At 40.0% G+C, this 12833-nt stretch overlaps 1 protein-coding gene across 4 annotated transcripts in view; it reads left to right on the top strand.

Annotated features, from left to right (window-relative positions):
• The window catches only part of fgfrl1b (fibroblast growth factor receptor like 1b), a 30473-nt gene that overhangs the window by 10578 nt on the left and 7062 nt on the right, over nt 1-12833 (top strand). For all 4 annotated transcript variants that reach the window (XM_057348800.1, XM_057348798.1, XM_057348797.1 and 1 more), the window contains exon 3: nt 3558-3830. In XM_057348800.1, coding sequence (XP_057204783.1) covers nt 3558-3830 — 273 coding nt within the window. The remainder of the gene's footprint in view (nt 1-3557; nt 3831-12833) is intronic.

Here is a 12833-nt window from a genome sequence, read left to right as displayed (position 1 = left end):
TGACAGCAGCAATGAATTAACTGGCTGCCATGCCTGAATTCAGCCAAAATAGTTTTCAGTGTAACTCCTGCACCTTCTCTTATACAGCCCCTGCCCTCTCTCTCTCTCTCTCTCTCTCTCTCTCTCTCTCTCTCTCTCTCTCTCTCTCTCTCTCTCTCTCTCTCTCTCTCTCTCTCTCTCTCTCTCTCTCTCTCCTCCTCTCTCTCTCTCTCTCTCTCTCTTCTCTCTCTCTCTCCTCTCTCTCTCTCTTCTCTCTCTCTCTCTCTCTCTCTCTCTCTCTCTCTCTCTCTCTCTCTCTCTCTCTTGCTCTCACACGCACACACACACACACAATCATTTATCTATGCATCATACTGTCAAGTTCGGTTTGAAGATCCTCATGTGACACTCCTGATGTTCATCTAAATCTATGAAAGCTTCCAAGGCTTCAAAGTACTTCCACTGCGGTCTATGAGGCCCGAATATAAATTCAAGAATTTGAAAACCCATATCAAGATGTCTAAAACAAAGAAAATTTATATTATAAAACACTGATAATCTATAAACTTTTTCTGACATTTGTATAGAGCTTTAACTGGTTATATATCCAATTGATGCTATACAGTTATTATCAAACTTTCATTTATGTCTTTGTATTAATTTGTCGCATATGGTCAGGGTGGCAGTAAATACAGTATTTATGAACATAGTGAACATCAGTTCATTGATCTGGTCTCGGATGTGGTGTAGAAGGTTTTCTGGGAGGTCTGTCAGAGAACCTCAGCATGCATATGGAGACAAGATGATGTCTCTTATCTCTTTTCTTTTTTTGTCTCAGCTGTTATAGCTTTTATAGATACACAGTTCCTCGTGCACATCAAACATATAAAATAGTTACCATCAGATAAAATACATGATACAACACTTGAAACACTTGGTAAAGTTCTTCACCTAAGCCTTTGAGTTTGACCGTGTTTCTTAAACACACATCAGCCCTGTTGTTTTTCACCCAGCTCAGATAGGAGACGACCTTTCTGCCATCAGTTTCATCCAGACCATGTTTTTGGTTTATGGGTCGCGTGTGTGGCCCCATTATCCTCCCGTCTTTTCCTCTGTTGTGGGTAACATTTGTCTGTCAGCATGCATGGTCTATGACGCCTCCTCCCACCTCACATCAAAAAAGCTTTTCTGTCAGTTTAGACATGACTCTGTGTCAAGTACATAGCTGATAGCTGAGTGATGAAAGGGACCAGATTTTAAGTTTTTTGTCCTGTTTCTCCCAGATTGAGTCTTGGCCTTTTGCTGAAACTTTTTAAAGGGATATTTCACAGAAAAATGAAAATTCTGTGATTATTATTTACTCATTTCAAACCTGTATGACTTTTTTCTTGTGCAAAACACAAAAGAAGATATTTTGAAGAATGTTGGTAACTGAACAACGACGGTGCCCATTGACTTGCATTAGTTTTGTGTCTATACAATGCAAGTGAATGGATACCACTGTTGTTCGGTTACCAACATTCTTCAAAATGTACCAACATTCTTTATACAGGTTTGAAATGACAAGAGGGTGAGTAAATGATGACTGAATTTTCAGTCATGATGTGTACTGCATGTAAAAAGTGTGGAAGAAAGAGTCATGAGCTATTTTTAGCTTCTGCTTTATTGTAACCAGCAGATTGTTTTAATAATACTTAAACAAAACCCATTTCAAGTCGCCCTCTCCTTTTTCATCAACATAAACATCACCTGTACTGTATATTCCACCCATCTCACACCCACTAGCGAGAAGATCCATTGTCTGGCGCCGTCCAATAATGGAAATCTTCATTATAAACACACAACTGTATTCTGTTCTAAAGCCTTTCAAATATTTATTAAGTTACCAATTGCTTGTCCAACATTTGGAAATTGTGTGATTCATCAAACATAGGGTTATCTCCTGCTGTGATGTTCATTTGCTCAATTGGCAAAGAGGCTTTGTGTCATTCTAAGAGCATTCTAGCCCCTTCTTAGTCAAACATTCTGGAATTTACTGTAATTCAATTCCTGCACCAAAACAACCATTTCTTTTTCCCCTTGCCTGCCCTCCTGGCACTTTCCTGGATGGCAACCAGCAAATTCAGGTGAAAACATTTCATTCCAACCGAGAGACATGAAAGGCAGACGGACGAGGCAAAAAGTACATTTGGGGGCAGTGTCATTTTTCAATTTCCATATTTTTGGCTGGCCCTCATAGCAGCTGCTGAGGCAGTAACAGGATGTGACAGTACCAGGCATGAATGAGAGGTGCCTTCCAATGTACACACACACACCAGTGCTAGGCTGCTCAACGGGGCCAAAGGAAATGGAAAGCAAGTGTTCATGGGAGTTTTCACAAACTGCAAGGAGCGGATGAAAAGGACGTTGTGCACACTGGGACTTAGCGGAGAGAGATTCCCTGTAAATTGTTGTGCTTGTCCTCCTTAAAACATTGTTTGAAGGGGCATATGGTGTATCTAGATCAGGGGTTCTCAACTTTTTTGACTCCACTGTATTCTTGTATTTGACTCCACCTTTTTGACCCCCCCACTGTATTCAACAATATTCAAAGGCCCCCCTCCCACTGACAAGAACTGAAAATTTCTATCCAGTAAACATTTCAGAGCTTGATATTAACTGAAAAAGTGTTTATTTAATATAAAAAAGAACAAATAATAAGAAAATCCTAGTTTTTATTTGTTTTAAAATGTATTTCAATGCTCACTTTGTCTCATTTTTGATTATTAGTTATCCTGAGGCCCCCTTGTAAGTCAGCTGGGCCCCCCTTGTGGGCCACAGCCCCCCTGTTGAGAACCACTGATCTCTAGAGGATCTAAATCTTCATGAGATTTTGTGCTCAGGACATGTTTTGGAAGTGTTATCTTTGTAATTTAAAAGCATGTAAGTCTTTTGGGTGCAAGAATCTTCACATTCTTTTGTAGCGCACACACTTATAATCATTCTCTAGTTCATGTTTCCCATTTCCCATATAATAAATATGCCAGAGTAAGCAGATGAAATGTTTCTGAAATATGGTATTCATTGTGCCTCTGTGGAATACTTGATTCTTATTAGTTGTTCATAGCATTCTCTATGTTTTTATAATGATTATTACACATTTTTATATCTTATGTGATTATTTGGGAATAAGCCACTTTACATTTTTTACATATTTTCTTCTGTATAAACTTTATACACTCTTAAAAATAAAGGTCCTTAAAAGGTTCTTCACAGCGATGCCATAGAAGAACCTTTTGGTTCCACACAGAACCATTCAGTCAAAGGTTCTTTAAAGAACCATATTTTTCTTACTTTTTATAATCTGAAGAACTTTTTTTCACCACAAAGAAGCTTTTTGAAACAGAAAGGTTAGTTGTTAAAGGTTCTTCAAGGACCCAAAAGGTTCTTCTATGGCATCAAAGAACCTTTTGAAGCACCTTTTTTTAAAGAGTGTAGTAGATGAAGCAACTTGGTAGGTTTACACTATAAATATTAATAAAGAAGAAGAAGACATTTTGAATGACTGTTTGCCTGATTTTGTGAATTTTTACTTCTAGGTCCACCATGGGTCAGTCGCCAGGTGGAGGAGAGGCCAACGGCAAGACTGGGCCGCACGGTTCGACTGCCGTGCCCGGTGGATGGCGACCCTCCTCCGCTGGTTCTTTGGGTGAAGGATGGGAGGAATGTGCACCCTGGATGGAGCCGCTACAAAGTTCTGAAGCAGAGCCTTAAGATCAAAGAAGTGGAGCTTGAGGATGCTGGAGAGTACATCTGCCGCGTCACCAACGGATTTGGCAGCATCGCGCTCAACTTCACACTAATTGTAATTGGTAAGGACAACCTCCCACAACTCCACATGCACCGCAACCCTTTATTTCTCTGTTCTTCGTAGTTTTGCTCACTCAGAGGCCACATCAGTCACCCAGACTTAATCAAAACCTGCACCGTCGCACATGCGCTGGAGTTCGAGGTGGGCTGTAGAGCTATTACTACACCAACAAGCTGGTATTTAAAAATGTCTTGAATCATGAGCATTCAGGCCAAAAAGAGCAGGCGCACTTTTATATGTCCTCACAAAAGGCTAATTGTGGCACGAGATGGTAGTCGGATTCATGTGAAGCTGTTGGCGAATCATATTTGACAAAACTGACATCGCTGGCACAGTTCTACAAACCAAGTGTGGTTTCAGACATTGAATAAAAAAGAGCACATTGTACTGATGGAAATGTATGACTTGTTAGCATTTGTAGGGGCATATGGCGCTGTTGCCGTCTTGCATTATCAAATCTAGAGAACAAAGGAGGTCTTCATGTCTGCTGTCACACAATACCTGCTGTTGTTTATGTAGGATGTAATTTAATACGATGTTCCTCCTTTTAACTGGGTACTGGAAGCTTTTTTCATCACAACCTGACAGGCAAGGAAATGAATACACACCTCAAAAGGAATGCAGTATGGAGGCACGTACTGTAGTTGGTGTGAGAGGGAACTGCGGTTCTCTAAAAGAGTGCTGAGGGACCGTAGCGCAGACCTTTTCAGCCTAATTGTTCTGCATAGGAATAGGAGACACAGATGACCTGTTGCCTTCTCTGCTATAAATCTGCACTTGTCCAGCAGAGCCGAGAGGCTCAGAGGACCCAGAAGCCCTCAGCTCTTCCTGTACGGCTCACCACACTCGATAGGGGATTGAGGCAGCGTAGGGATGCAAAGCAGTGATTAGTTTGCCTGGTGAGCTGAGATGTTTAAAGGCAGAGTTCACCCAAAAAAATCTGTCATCATTTACTCGCCTTTGAGTTCCAAATCCTTATTCATTTCTTTGTTCTGATGAACAAAGAGAAATGCTTATAACCAAACAGTTTTTGGACCCCATTGACTACCATTGTAGGAAAAAAACTTTATCATTTATTTTCTTCTGTTGAACACAAAATAAGATATTTTGAAGAATGTAGGACAACTATACCTTACCTTTAATTGGCCAGCCCAGTGTGTTTCTGTTCCCTCCCCTTCATGTGTTTGCTGTGGGTCTCCTGAATGGGGAGTGATGGAGGCCTGCTGTTTTTCCCGTTTCATCCTTGAGAGCACTGAGGGGATTGGAGTTATGGTCCATTGGACCGGTTCACTCCCCTTTGGAATATACTCTCAGAGTTTACAGAGTCAATAACTGCAATGACCATTAGACCCAGAACAAAAGACCCCTAAGATGCTCCAGTGCTCATATGTTTAAGTCTGTCTGTCTGCTAGCTATCTAGCTGTACTAGTAATAAAAGGGTTAATAAAACATCATTGTATGTAACTTTGAAAGCATGAATTGGGAAATAACTGACAGGTGGTCTTTTGAGAGATCCTCTTTCAAAACACCTATTTAATACAGATTAATGTACAACGAAAGCACAAAAGAGCAACACCAGCCACAACTGATGGTATCAAGAGAGTCATTTGGTGACATTCAATAGCATCTGTTGTCATCAGAGAGGGTGTAATCTCTGCCAGGAGTTTTACTCACAGCAGGCGTGGGCAGAACCGGGCTCTTGTATTTTAATGGGTGTGTGCAACTCAAACCCCAAATATTTTTTTGTGAATGTGTAATTTTAGATTATTGTTTATATTCAGCCCTTATCAAACTTGGATACTGATGGCTTGCTGTAATCATTTGGCAATAAACCGAGCTTGAGGTAAACCTTGCGTTTTTTCTTTCAACCACAATCACTGAAAAGTCTTTGTGCCACATGCGTAAAGAGAAACACTTTTTTTAGAAACTACGGTATGTCTGCATTTCATCATGAGAACTATAGTAAAGCTAAAGGTTTTAAATATAGACAGAGATTAGTGCTGCTTTATAGCTTTAAGGCATTTTAATAGGATTGTTAACTTGCTGCTCACATGTTTTGTGCTCTTTGCATTCTGGCACCGGGAATTCTGGGATTTTGGTTTTGTGAGAATGGGCTATTGAGCAGTCACGCTAAAGGTTCAGTTTACTACAAGATGTGACCGATGATATATGTAAGATGCTGGTTGATGCTTCATAGCAATCTCATGTAGACCGTTTTTAGTTCAATGCTATAACCATTCATCCTATAGCACTTGGGCCTCTTCCTTCTATCCCCTCTCCCTCCTTCCCAGCGGTGGTCCCTTAGTCTGACCCTGCACCCCTGTTGTTTTAAACAGCGCCACACACTGCCAGCATTGTTTTCTCACAGCACTTCTTTGCAGGAATCCAGAATAAAAGCTTTGACATGAGCAGGGACCTGAAGGTTGTTCTCCACAACTTAAATAAATAGTTTTTCCAAAAATAAAATTTATGTCATCTAGTCAACCTCATATTAATCCAAACCAGTATGATTTGACTTTTATAAATACATCAAAGGAGAAATGTAAGAATTATTTTTAAATAGGCCAATAATAGAAGTACATGGTGACCAGGGCATGTCAAGGTCAAAAAATGACAAAAACTACCATGAGATTATCAATAAGTGTATCATAAATTGTTGTGTTGTATATCATAAACTGTTTATGTCCGCTATTATACAGTATGACTTTGAAATATAGCAGAACTATTATTGTGGCACTTTGTGCTTAACAGCCCCTTGTCACCATTCACTTTCATTGTGTAGAAAATAGTAATGTGTACATCCTGCAACATTGTAACATCTCCATTTGTGTCATACAGGTTTAGAATGACAACAGGGTTCTCATTTCCATTAACTTTCTCTGTAGTTTGAGAAAGTTGTGAATATATGAAATTGAATCGATGACACACTTTTCTTCAATTTATCACTGACACTAATAGCATCTATACATGATTACACTATTTAAGAACCTTTCTGTTCTCAGACATTGTCTCCTATTTGTCTGCATTGCTCACCTATCGTGAAGCCTGCGCTGTGCAGGGACGCAGCGGGGGAGACTGTGGCTTCCACTCAGACGGTGGTTTGGGCTGCCTGTTTTATGAGGGGACTGATGGAGAACTTCCAGCAGTAGCCTTTTGTTCTTTGTTTGCAGGCCGCGGGTTACATGTGTTGCAGTTTAGCCAGCGTCCTCCTCACCTAAATGGATAATTGTATCAAAATTGCACTCGCAAGCCAACCCAAGACGGTAGGTGGGATCTGGGAGGGGCTCAGTGCGGGACCGCAGGGTCTTCCAGCATTGCGCCAAATCCTCTGGGTCACACAGGTACCACATTGAACAAGTTGGGGTCCACCGGGAATCACAGCACTGGCGTTCATTCATTCGAGATGGCACTCGTAACCTCTCCTGCTGCTAAACTCTTACACAAACTCTCTTCCTTTCCAATACACGTGCGTTTACTCATTTGCTATGGCTAGCTGGAGCACAGAACAGACTCACTGCCGCAGTATTTGTGTTTAGTCTGATTTACGTCCGTATTCCACGACAGCTCCTTTTTTGGATAATGCGTCCCTTCTATTTAAACAGTTCAAGTCAGAAGAAGCACAAACTATTAGAGCTGGAGAAAAGTTTTGTACAGTAAAGAGTATTTATTTGTCTGATGTCTAACAAAAGAACTGAAAAAACACTTTCATCATGACCGCGGCACTCTGATGTAATTCGTAATTCTGATTACTTGTTATGCGACACGGAGCTTCACAATTCGGGCTCTCAAGAGCGTGTTTGTTTTATTTCTTTCATTGTAGGGAAATAAGCTCAGGCAAGTTCAAAGCACAAACACATGTGGACACAAATGAATTCATGCTTGGGAGTAACAGAAGAAAAGACGTAGCTGAAAAAAGAGAAAGATGAAAGGATCCTTGATAGAATTGAAACCAGTCTGGTCTCACATGAAATTAAGCTGAACAGAGAGACAAAGAGTTTGTAGTGGCACATACTGTAGTAGTGAGTTCAAGCAAGGTTAGTGAGCTGAGCAAAACAACAGCAGAAACAACCGTCTAACCAGATAAAAATGAGACAGTTAAACTTGGTTGAGGATGAAAAAACAATCTGAAGAAAGTTTGTGCTGACTGAAATACTTCATTATTGAGTTATTTACTAAAGCTGCTATGTTTGTAATGTGTGTCGGATTTTAGCATTTAGCTGAATTACATTAGCCTAGCAAAATTTTCAGAGTGCTAATATTTTGTGTAATGTATATGTATATGTAGAAATGTATGATTTTTAATTGAGGATGTACTTTCTCTTGCTAGATCACTCTGAACAGAAAATGTTTCTTAAATTATTTTTTTATTAAAAGTGATTGGCCAGAGACAAATATTGCTGATTTGATGGGGAGTTGCGTTTCATTTAATTAAAAGCTTAGTCTGCCATGTTTCTTCTACAATTGCACAAGAGAATTAAAACTGAAACAAATGAGACAATTGTTAAGACATGTGTACTGTAACACTTGGAGGTGTAAAATGAATGTAGATTGTAGGTAAAATAATCTGGATTTGGGTCAATTTGATGAGAAGTATTTGTGGTTAATATACAGTATAGAGATCTTAAATAATACTTTAATCGCAGATCTCTTCTGAAACTCTAATGGAGACATTCGTGAGATTTCTGGCTCTATTTCTCAAGAGACAGATGTTTCTTTCTTAAGGGTTGGTTTGAGTGACAAACAAACATGGAGAGGTGCTGGATTGGACTTCAGTCGATTTATGTACTTATTTTCAGTCTCTGTGTTGCTTCGTAGCACACAAAGCTGACGCTTTTGCTTTTTTTGGAGCTGTTTCTTATTGGTTGCTTGATATTGATACATTATTTAAATTTATGCATTTGGCTTAAATGTAAATCACGACCTTTACCCCGTCAACGCCATTCTCTACCAATTGCGCTATAGGAACTTCTTATTGCCATACTTGATATTAACTTAATGTTTAATATATTACTCATTTTAAAAATAATTGTTGTACTGCTTAAATTATTTCATTTCCAGAATGATGCGTATGGTTTTCCTACAACCGTATGTGCAGTTGAACCAGAACACCATGGCTTTGGTTTCATGGCGACAACTAAGCTCTTTTTCAGCTGCAGAGGCAGCAAAGGTTTAAATTAAACTAAAAGGATGCAAATTACCCACCTTCATCAGAGTGCCACATTAAAGAGCCTTTCATCCAGCTCATTAGAGGGGCCAGAGGCTGGGCCGGGCCCTCTGCAGGATGCTCCAGGCCCGCTCCACTCATGATAGAGAGGAAAAGAACATTACATTTGGCAATTTCCTCCCGGGTCGCCCTACGACTGTTGCTGCTAACCACTTATGGCTCTATAAAAGACACAAGGAGACTTCTAATTACCCTTTTCTCCTCTGCTCCTCAATGTCTTTTCCCTGCTGTGAATGCACCGACACTCTTTAATTTGCCTTTCCGACTTTAATAATCACTTATGGTTATATGCCAAATATAAAGTCGGAAATTAGACCTATGTGTAATGCTAACAAAAGTTCATCATGTCACATTGTTGGCAATAAATATCAAATCATATTTTTAAAAGCATGGGCACTACCTACATTACCAATCTGATTTGATATTTTTGGCAGGGTAACTGCTTGCTTTTCTAAGAGTTTAATCTATTCTTCTGTGTTTCCCTTTCATCTCTCGCCAGTGTTTTTGAATACATTTGAATACATGAGAGGGGAAAACTGTTGTCTCTTATAGAGATTAGTTCATCAAGGACTTTTTGCAGAAAACAAAACACTGAAAGGACTCAAAAGGACCGGAAAGCACTCAAGTTTAAAAAAGTTTCCTTTATTTTTCTAAAGCCGGAAAATGTATCAGCTCATACCTTTTTCATTTTTAGTACTGTAGTCATACTATGGCAAACAGCACTGGCAGTGTTTTCCTTTGATTTAATGGAACAGGCATCGTTTTAGTTAGTGATAGATTATTACCTTAAAATACACCAGGTCTGTTAGCCAAAAGAATTCAGTAATGTTTCTCCACGAACTCCAATTTTACGAGATCTTTGATGAAATAAAGGTCAAAAGACCTCTTTCCTTTGATGTTTGTTTTATTTAGATGTTCTCCTCATCGATGAAAATCACCAGTGACGTTTCACCCTGCTTGTGTTTGTTTTGCTTTCAGTTTTTTCCAAGCATGTGGAGCTCTGTATAACAGAACCATTGCTACGTATGTTTGCGCACAGGTATGAATGGAGAATGAACCTTTTTGAAGGTGCTGCTTTCAAGTCCTTCCCAAGTTGGAAAAAAAATATGTGCGCCTTATTAACAGAGTCCACACGAAGATCATATGTAAGCTGATCTGTAGTGCCGCCTTTAGACATTTCTGGACCAAACCCGCCTTCTTTGCAAAGCCCCTCCCCGTTGTGCCTCTGGGGCTGCGGCAGAGGAAAAAAAGCCTCGTGGCTGCAGTTTTTTTCTCTCACACCTACAGTAAGCCTGAGTGTAAGTGCACAGACAACTGTGAAACCAAAGTGTCCCAGCCAGACTAGCTTTAATCGGTTATCCAATAGATATGTGCATAGTAATACCCATAATGCATTGCATCCCCTTCAAGTCAAGCTATAACTCTCACAGTTAACTCTCCAAAGTTAACTCTCTGCTTCAGAATGCTGTGTCAGTAGGATCCTTCACCCTTCTGGACACACGTGTAGAGAATTCAGACAGACCAGAAAATGGAGAGCACAGGGATGGGCTCTCAGTAAGACCACTTTAGCCAACATAAAGATCTGCTGATTCCACTTTGCTGCTCATGAACAGTTCTCCTCCCCTGAGTGCCATCGGCTTACTTCTCCTATACCCCAGGGCCAATGTTAACAATGGGCTGAAGGCTGGTGAAAAACACTTTTGCTAGTTTTGGCCTGGTCTGACTGAATGTCTGCGTTGAGCATGCAAGGCCGAGGCTAAGCATATGAGGATTAGCGTGCACAAAGACGAGGCGCTCGCTCTGTACCCCAGCTATGCACACAGCCTCAGGACAAAGCATAAACTGTAGAGAAACAGACAGTATGAAAACAAATTGGCTTGCCTGGATGAAGGGCCATCATGTTAAACACTGTGAAAACGAGAATACAGCTGACTCTGTGACTATTGTAAAAACAGTTTCCCCCATCTAAAGGGATCGTTCACCCAAAAATTCACCCTCTTGTCATTTTAAACCTGTATGACTCGTCTGCAGAACACAAAAGAAGATATTTTAACAATGGCTGTACCCATTCACTTCTATTGTATGGACACAAAACCAATGCAAGTGAATGGGTACCGCCATTGTTCGGTTACCAACATTCTTCCAAATATCTTCTTTTTTGTTCTGCTGCAGAGAGAACGCTATACAGGTTAGAGTGTGAGTAAATGATGACAGAATTTTCTTTTTTGGGTGAACTATCACTGTGAATATTGTAAAAGCAGTTCATCCCCACTTATAAAAAATGGGATTGAGAAAAAATAGCACCAAAACAAGTTGAGACATAAATTATTTAATATTTTATTCTGCAAGGTAATGTATTGAATTCAAGCAAATTGGTGGCATTGAGCATATTACACTTTTGTACAAGATTTCCTTGCTTTCATAAACATTTTGCAAGAACTTGTGCCAGGTGCTAGGCAGCCTGAGCGCTTAAGGTTATTTAAGCAAATCCGGACCGGGACATACCAAATTTTCAAGGTCATCTTAAATTTCAGTTCAGCTTTTCTATAACATTTTTATACTCACTCTTTGAATAGAACAAGTATAAACATACTTATGTTTAACCATTCATTGCTTATTTTACAAACCTTTTGCCACCAAAAAGTGTATCTACCCTAATATTCAGACTGGTACCACAGTTAACTCTCTGTGTTTTCTTCTGTAAGTGTAGCACTAGCTGTACCAACCACTGATGGTGATGGTTAAGAGCCGTGTAAAGAATTCCGGGAGGGCGCATTTCATTTTGTAGTTTCCTCACCTACGCATGTGAGAGCTATTTGTTGATTTGGGATTGCCCAGAATAAGTAATTTTGTGTACATAAAGATGTTCACATACACATTTGTGCATGTGCGTCTGTGTTGGTTCTGCTCTGGATTCGGGGGAGTGAGAATGGCTTCTCTGTGCATTCCTGTGTGCCGGGCCAAAGAAATCCATCCCAAACAAAGAAGGGCTCTCAACTCTGTCTGCGCAGTTTAGGTTAAAGTCAGTTAATTGGTTTCCTGTCCAGGGTTAAGTCAACACAACGTCGCGTCTTAAACGCATGTGGAAACTGGAGAGAAGAAACAATATAGCAGTGTTTGCTCACCCCCAACTCGCAAACACCTTTAGAATAACACGCCGGTTTAGTTTGGTTATCGTTCCCATAGAGATCTAAAATTTCACCGTTCCGGAGCAAAACACACCGCCCTTCACACACCTTTCGGTCCGCGATCTCCATGCTGAATCGCTCGTTTTTTGCACAGGGGGTTCCGTTGGAACTCTGAGCACAACAAATAAATCTCACCAAGTGTTGCCCTTTGCATTGACCCACTCATTCAATATGATTTACACAACACCGTTTGTAGCCTTTTATAGTGGGTACGGAGATGAAAGAACTTATATTGCTAGAAAATCATCTGACTGCTGATTTACAGACCAATATCTAAACGATCCTTTAAAGTGTAGCTGAGAATGGAGGGGGAGAAGGATTTTGGTTTAAAATGTAAGAGGGGTGCTCAAGATTTTAGGGATTCACTTATGCTGTAAAATTGAAATGGCTTTGTACTGTTTTATCCACGAATGCTGAAACAAACTGACGCTTAAATTGCTCTCTGCAATACAGAGATTCGTTTTACATTTTATGTCAATAAGTCTTGGATCTTTTATTTATTTAGAATAAGACCAGGATGACATTAGTTTTTAGTCAAGCTTTGCAAACATCATTTGTACTGAGATCTGTACTGTATGCACAAGACCAGGGC

This window comes from Triplophysa rosa, linkage group LG13, assembly GCF_024868665.1.
Source record: "Triplophysa rosa linkage group LG13, Trosa_1v2, whole genome shotgun sequence".
Classification (NCBI taxonomy): Eukaryota; Metazoa; Chordata; class Actinopteri; order Cypriniformes; family Nemacheilidae; genus Triplophysa; species Triplophysa rosa.
Note: the sequence above shows the minus strand (reverse complement) of the source record. Positions and strands in the feature narration are given on the sequence as shown.